The sequence below is a fragment of the Rhinichthys klamathensis genome, unplaced genomic scaffold (genome assembly GCF_029890125.1).
Source record: "Rhinichthys klamathensis goyatoka isolate OS25496 unplaced genomic scaffold, OSU_Roscu_1.1 h1tg000103l_1, whole genome shotgun sequence".
In the NCBI taxonomy this organism is placed as follows: Eukaryota; Metazoa; Chordata; class Actinopteri; order Cypriniformes; family Leuciscidae; genus Rhinichthys; species Rhinichthys klamathensis.
Window position 1 is genome coordinate 497,907 of NW_026606642.1, and position 7,749 is coordinate 505,655.

At 39.6% G+C, this 7,749-nt stretch overlaps 1 protein-coding gene and 1 long non-coding RNA gene across 2 annotated transcripts; both read right to left on the minus strand.

Moving 5' to 3' along the window:
* Positions 1-2,161: 2,161 nt before the first annotated feature.
* LOC130086957 (uncharacterized) lies at positions 2,162-2,964 on the minus strand. Its single transcript, XR_008807292.1, has 3 exons — positions 2,888-2,964; positions 2,739-2,804; positions 2,162-2,214 (listed from the first exon to the last, which is right to left on the minus strand). It is a non-coding gene; the product is annotated as an uncharacterized LOC130086957 (long non-coding RNA).
* A 2-nt stretch (positions 2,965-2,966) lies between these two features.
* On the minus strand, positions 2,967-6,921 carry LOC130086936 (uncharacterized). Its single transcript, XM_056253179.1, has 11 exons — positions 5,914-6,921; positions 5,695-5,834; positions 5,412-5,616; positions 5,185-5,289; positions 4,897-5,090; positions 4,687-4,828; positions 3,908-4,549; positions 3,633-3,764; positions 3,460-3,548; positions 3,179-3,295; positions 2,967-3,105 (listed from the first exon to the last, which is right to left on the minus strand). The coding sequence occupies exons 1-11, from the start codon at positions 6,665-6,667 to the stop codon at positions 3,025-3,027; spliced, it is 2,601 nt and encodes an 866-aa protein (XP_056109154.1). The 5' UTR covers positions 6,668-6,921; the 3' UTR covers positions 2,967-3,024.
* Between the last annotated feature and the right edge of the window lie 828 nt (positions 6,922-7,749).

The following is a 7,749-nucleotide window of genomic DNA, read 5'->3' on the forward strand; positions in this document are numbered from 1 at the left end:
TTCAGGTTTTCAAGATCCTCATCTGCATCCACTGCTCTCTTTATTTTATCAGCAAGTTTGATGAGCTATTAAATATGAGAATATTGAATAATTTAGGATAATAAGGCACTTGTTGTAATATAACATTAACATATACTGCAAGTAAAATGTGAAACGCTTAAAACAATAATCTTATTTTCTCACATCACTTTCGCTGAAATAGCACTGTTTTGGCTTTAAGTGCTGCTTGAATTTCAGTGATGTCTCTGGATGTTTCCACAGGTAAAACCGACAGGATTTGATGTCTCCATTGTGAAAAGCTTCATGTAAAGCCTGTTGGAACAGAATTATGTTAAAATGGTGTGTATATATATATATATATATACTGTATATACAACACATGGCAAGAAATGTTAATTGTGATTTTATAGTACTCACTTTTATGTCTTGATCTGAGATTAAGTTTTCAATTCCAAGTCTCAGAGCCTTCCGAGTGCTACAAAGAAACAATAATGTATATGTTATCAACATCAGGTTATGACATAGCATAGAACAAAAAACAGGCTATAGAATAGTTGCTGATTAATCAGATGACAATTAGCCAGTGGTACCACAAAAGGCTGTTAATAAGTGGTTAGCTAAATCAAAGTTTATGTGGCTTTATACTGATTATGTAACATGAATTGAAGTACCATAATATTAATGCTGAGTATGTTTTGTTCCTATTTATTTCTAGCAAGATCATATACTTTTCAGTGAAAATAAAAATGTAATTCTGGGCTAGACCATGATCCAACTCCATGTTTCTTAATGGCAGTAAAAGCTTTCTATTTAAACTTACTCATCAAAAGTGTGTGGTTGTGTCAAATCACATCCACATTTGAAAGTCCCTTTTTTGACTTCAGCTTCTTTCACTCCAGCACAATCTGTGTGTAGCCAGCCCAAACACATGTCACACTGTACCCACAAGGGCTTCACAACACTGGGATACAATGGCCTGTGAATACGATACACATGGTTTAATTATTCACCTAAAAATATACAGTAAAAACAAAAAAGGCCTACCCTTTGCCCACTTTCTGAAAACAGCATAATAATAATATAATAATTAAAACGTTTAATTGACATCTATTTAAAAAACATCACTAATATAGGCTATTTATATAGGCGTTTGTTTCATCATTATGTCAGTATAGCTGCTCAGCTCATCTGTAAGTCACTAAGGTGTCACAAGAAGGAAACCTGTTCCGCGACAGTGTCAGTGTTCCGCGATAATGTCAGTGACATGTCACTATCCACTAGGCACATGCCAATGGAGACCTGATGTGCAAATACGTATAGTGACATGTGCCATTGGCTTCTGTGCGTCAGATGCCCATGTCACTTAATGTTAATACCGCCTCTCGCCATTTCACAGCTTCTTTCATGTGCCAGATTATTGGGAGCTCCTTCATTACATATTAAAGGAAAATGTGACTTTATAAATGTGTAAATGTGACATATAAAAGATATATATATATATATATATACACATATTATACACACCACCTCACTGCTGCTAAGTGTAGCTTGTTCTTCACATGGAAGGGACTCTTGTAGGGTTTCTGCACTGGAATATATTTATATCTTGGTTAATTTAAAATTGATCAGAAGAGAGTGCAAATGTAACGGTGGGCTGGAGTAAATGTCCAGTATCTACCTTTCAGAGAAAATCCCAAAGTTCTCCAGAAGAATAAGAGCCCACCATCTCCGTATGTTTGGAAAGTCGCACTGCAAGACAAAAATAGAGAAATCTTGATATTTCAACTGCTACAACATCATAAAGGTCAATTACTTCAACTGGTAATTACTTACAGATGTAAAATCAAAGGGTGCTCCCAAGACAAGATGTAGAGCATACTGGAAAACAGCAACAATTAAGGAACATTATCTCTGTAAATCTCAATCAAAAAAAAGTATTCCTTGTTCCGTATTTAACAACTTAAAAAAATGAAAATAAAAACACCACCACACCAATCATTGGTTTAATTATATCAAAACAATGTCTCACCATCAACATGAAGACTCCACAGTCTACACCACCAATCTGTTGGGGGATATCCTAAAAAAAAAAAAAAGCAGGAGTTTATTAAGGGTTTGACACTTCAGCAGTCCCAAATTTAGCAGACTTCTTTATAACCAACCTTGTTTTTCAGTAGCACCCATGTGCCAGGTGCGATTTTGGCTGTCATCTTACTGTAACAAAAATACACAAATAATAAAACAGATTTGTTAATATGAAGTTACATTGTGCAGCACACAGTTTGAAGCTCTGAATCCATGCAAAGACACGCAGTCAACAGTATTTGGGTCTTTCTTGTAAAAACTGTCACAGCATGCAAAATCAGAACATCATGCAAGTAACCATTAAGGAAGTTTATTAAACTCTTGAACAGCAAAACTTGAACAAACACATTGAACAGCGAACCTTGAACAGCAAACCTGAACTGAGAACCTTGAACAGCAAACCTGAACTCAGAACCTTGAACATTTTAACTTCTATATTTATTTTTGCAACCTGAAAACTTTCACATATCTCTCATCACCCAACCCATACGGATTGGTTGAATCTAGGAAGTACATGTGCCTATCTTTTGGCTTCATGACCTGCAAAAAATAGTGTTAGTACTTAAGAATCATGAAATGGCATTTCTGAATTGTGATGAGACAAAAGCAGGCAATTTTCAGACAACACTGCAAAGTTACATTAAATAACTTACACACAACATCCAGTGTGCTGGCTTCCAAGCAGGGAAGACAATGAAATCTTTCAGCGCAATGCAATCCTATAGATGATTAAACAAAAATCCATTTAGTTTAAAATAAAATTGGACACTGCTGTGAATGTTATGTAACTTTGTGGCCTCACTGGAAATGACAATAATGGGTCCAAATTATTTGGAGGCAACCAGGTCACCACAACATATGCGTTGGCTGTCCAAACATCCATTCCCTACAACATAACATACCAATATAAGACTGTACACTAGACAACTAGGTCTCTGACTATTTGAGATTTGCAGCTTTACAAAAACTTACTCGTTCCTTAGCCACCAATGCAATCACCTCAAGACAGCTGTTTGCAATCTGCAGTTTTTAAAAAGACAACTGTAAATAGTGAGTCACAAACATTTCTTATTGTATGTTATTGTCAACTCACTGTTGCCTCCAACAGCTCATTGAGACCTAGAGTACGGAAATCTTTCCTCCTCAGAACCAAGTTCCCAACTTTTCCAATTGTTTCATCTGGGTCATCTGTCCCCAAAGCCCAGTCAAGCTTAAAGACAAATGAGAAAAGAAATTACATAGAGTATATATATATATATATATATATATATATATATATATATATATATAAAATTCTGCATTTCAAATTCATAAATTCTGGTTTGTGAGTGCCATTACAACATCAAATAAAACTGAAAACTGTCATTCACATACCATTGCTGATTGTCTATGGCTTGGCAGACAATCCCAACACACTCTACTGGCAAACAGGTGTTCGATGCTACACACAATTTCATTTCCTGCTGTAATAGTTAAAATGGATAATTACATACAATAACTTGCATCAGGATATATCAAGACTTAATACAAAATATATTAACACTTACTACTGGTTGGGGCCATCGTTGAGGTCAGGGTTGTGTCTTCCATCTCAATGTCTATGTCCTCCATTTCAATGTCTATGTCCTCCATCTCAATGTCTATGGGGACTGGCTCCTCAGTGGAGATGTCAGAATTTTCTATAACAATACAAACAGCCAACAAGAGCTAGACCCAAACCTCATATTTCCTTTAAACAAACACACTGGATGGTGGCCTATGCATTTACACTACTTAAAAAAAAAATATATATATATATATATATAAAGAAATTTTAATTTACCCAGCACAGCCTGTCCATGCATATTCTTCACCAACTTTGATCCAAACGTCTTCATTAATCTAGTCCTTACTTTGTTGTTCTTGTTTTCGTTATAGTGGTGAATTATGGTCCTCATTTGAAACAGATGTGTTGATGGCTGAGACATGTTCAAAAAGTAGTTATTTTTTCTCATCTTTGAGAACAGTTGCTCTGCAACCTGGCTATTTATTTTGCCAGCTAGTTGAGGCACTATAGTGATCTTCCTCAGAACATCTCTACTGTCTTTGGAATTGCTCTCGTGAAAACGGTCAGACAATACGTAATGATCCGAAGACCCTGTCAGTGGGTGTCCTTGAGGATCGCTCACACTCATTTTTTCCTCCAGCCAAGGCAAGGACACTTTCAGATTTCCAGATTTGGCAAGTTTAATGTTTTCTTCATTGGGTTCTGCTAAGCGTCCTTCATATGGACGAATAGGTATGCTTTCTGGTGCCCTTAGATTGGCATGTGTTGCTAAACCGCGTGCAAAGTCATAAATAATGATGTTCGGCAGATGCTTCCATGAGAACAGAAGATCAGCAAAATCTCGAGGGCTTTCTGCTCGAAGATTGCTTTTTAAACTGTAAACTATGCCACATGGGCACATGATGACTCCCCAGCCTCCTAATATAGCACAAAAAAAAGACATTCTTCAAAAACAATTCTTACAAAGTTTGAAACATTAATGTATTGGTAATATATTGACTGTAATATCAAAGGTTATATTTGCAACACAAAACACTATTAGAAATTAAGCTCACCAGAGGCACCCCAGATTTTTTCAAAGATTTTATCATATGTTTGCCTCGATTTCAATTCATTAGACAATCTGAGGAGGAGGTCACTCCGAGATCCAGTGGAGTCCAGACCACATTCTTTGCATAGTTTCCGAATAACATTAACCTACAAAAAATATTATTGAATATAGTGTAGTATATTGGAAAAAAGTAGTCGTACTTTTACAAACAAACCTTTTGCTTTTGAAGTTCTTCCTTCAGCCTCTCCTCTGTCACTGTAATTTCTGCGGTCTCTGAGGCAGACTTTGAAGAATGAAGTTTTTCATACTCTGTGTTTAGCACAATATCTGAACGACGTGTGTTCTTGCCAATCCAAGGAGCCCAGAAGTGATACATGGGTTTAACAACAAATGGATTTTGTGCACCACCTACAAAAGCAGAATTAAAAACATAAGCTGTGTGATTCTTTTAATTTCTTTGCAATATGGTGCATAAAAAAAATAAAAAAATGTTTCCACATACTTGCAACAAATCCACGACATATCATCTCTTTGGACAATGCCTCCCAGAATGTTTCCAGATTGACTTCCCCTTGATAGTTTTCTTGGGGTTCCTCTATGTCATTTACTGGAAGAAAACAAAATGTGTAAAAAAAATGTTCACTATATGGCAATAACATGAAGAAAAAATAAATAGAAAATAAATAAATAAAACAAACTTGGAAGTGAACATGATTACAATAAACATACCAGAAAGCTGGAAAACACCCTTTTTGTGTAGATCCATTATCACAACAGGGGGATAATCACCACAGGTAACGCATGAATACCTGTACTCATGGTCTGTAAGGGCCTCAAAGTGTAAATAGGCATGCAGCATCGTGTCTGCTGACGGAAACTTTAAACCGGTCAAATCTTGCAAAAAATCAACGGCTCTGCTCACAGAAGTATGCACCTGGAATAAACAAAATCTGTTTTAAGTAACATACATAATAGTGTTAAATTAACACCATAGTGTTAAATTAAAAGTTACCTGGAGAAGGCTTCTCAAGGTAAGGCATAAGGGTATGGCAAGGATGATGTGGTCATTGAAGTTATGTAGGTGGTCTTTCCACTCCTGGTAACGGTAGAACATTCCACAAAGTGGGCACTGCTTACAGTAGGTGGCAACGTCTAAAATTTCAACAAGTAATACATCAGAGGACAATTTAGCTGAATATTACACACGCAATTACATAACACCAAATCATACCTTCAATAATGGACCAGTTTGTGAGTATTTTAGCCTTCTTTGTAATTAGGATGGGATCACTGAGGGGGACAACACCTGGACAACTCTGACATATACTTTCATCTGGACAAAGGTTTCTTGGGTAGTCCTTGTCTGGTGATGGTGCATGCACATCATCTGGTAGATCAACGGGTATCTTCTTGTGCTGAAGAATGTAAGATACCATATTTTTTAGCCCCAGATCTTTTGGAGGATAAACAGGACTGTCTTCTCTGAAATCATTCTCCTCAGACTGTGCATGTGGCCCTTTGAGTGGTGATTCTTCTCTGCTGAAGACTGTTCGAAACAACTCACGTTGGGTCTGAAAAAGGTGCCATTTTGCAATATATTTGTGCAAACATGAACGCCTCAATTTGGCACAGGGACAATGCCATGTGTTTAATTTTGAGTCATACACAACCATTACACGTCCCAACCGACTGTAATAGGAGACATTGGGTTCAAATACGGAAATTAATTTCTTTGTTTCAGGGGTGCCAATCGAAGTTTGAACAGAGAGTGGTATGCAACTGCTGTTGGCAAGTTGCTGGTGAGTAAGGCATATCTTCTTCTTTTCAGTACTAAACCACTTTGCTTTTACCATCTCGGTTAAAATCTCCTCTTTCAGGGAGACTGGTTCGGCAGAAGATGTGCAGTAAGTTACAGAGCGGATGTGTTTGCACTGATATGATGACATGGCCATCTCCTCTGTGCAACTTCCATGTTGACCTGACATTCATGTGATTCACAGATGACCTTATGGTGTTCTCCCCATGTCTTGAGCTGAATATGAAGAGGAACACTGTGACCCTTGGTAACTTTAAGGACTGTAAATATGCCATTTGGCCTGTCAATGCACTGGCTTACAAGATGGAATGTGGCATTAATGTCCTGTATTGGCTGTTCTGTGTGTTTGCGGTCAATGTGTTTTTTTAAGTTTTTTCTATTAATGAGGATATTGCAAACTGGGCAATTTTTTTTAATCACAGGCTGCACACTGTGTGGTGTGGTCAGAGTGGCTGCAGAAGGTGTGGTCAAGGCTGCAGAAGGTGTGGTCAGGGCTGCAGAAGGTGTGGTCAGGGCTGCAGAAGGTGTGGTCAGGGCTGCAGAAGGTGTGGTCAGGGCTGCAGAAGGTGTGGTCAGGGTGGCTGCAGAAGGTGTGGTCAGGGTGGCTGCAGAAGGTGTGGTCAGCGCTGCAGTGGCTGCAGAAGGTGTGGTCAGGGCTGCAGAAGGTGTGGTCAGGGCTGCAGAAGGTGTGGTCAGGGCTGCAGAAGGTGTGGTCAAGGCTGCAGAAGGTGTGGTCAGGGCTGCAGAAGGTGTGGTCAGGGCTGCAGAAGGTGTGGTCAGGGTGGCTGCAGAAGGTGTGGTCAGCGCTGCAGTGGCTGCAGAAGGTGTGGTCAAGGCTGCAGAAGGTGTGGTCAGGGCTGCAGAAGGTGTGGTCAGCGCTGCAGTGGCTGCAGAAGGTGTGGTCAGGGCTGCAGAAGGTGTGGTCAAGGCTGCAGAAGGTGTGGTCAGGGCTGCAGAAGGTGTGGTCAGGGCTGCAGAAGGTGTGGTCAGGGTGGCTGCAGAAGGTGTGGTCAGCGCTGCAGTGGCTGCAGAAGGTGTGGTCAAGGCTGCAGAAGGTGTGGTCAGGGCTGCAGAAGGTGTGGTCAGGGTGGCTGCAGAAGGTGTGGTCAGCGCTGCAGTGGCTGCAGAAGGTGTGGTCAAGGCTGCAGAAGGTGTGGTCAGGGCTGCAGAAGGTGTGGTCAGCGCTGCAGTGGCTGCAGAAGGTGTGGTCAGAGTGGCTGCAGAAGGTGTGGTCAGCGCTGCAGTGGCTGG

Bases quoted from the DNA above. Each gene is read 5' to 3' on its own strand.
- LOC130086936 (XM_056253179.1), bottom strand. From the start codon at position 6,667: ATGTCAGGTCAACATGGAAGTTGCACAGAGGAGATGGCCATGTCATCA. The intron at 5,290-5,411 runs GTATGTTTATTG...GTTTTCTTCCAG, and splicing joins GGGTGTTTTCCAGCTTTCTG to TAAATGACATAGAGGAACCC. The intron at 4,550-4,686 runs GTGAGCTTAATT...GTGCTATATTAG, and splicing joins AAAAATCTGGGGTGCCTCTG to GAGGCTGGGGAGTCATCATG.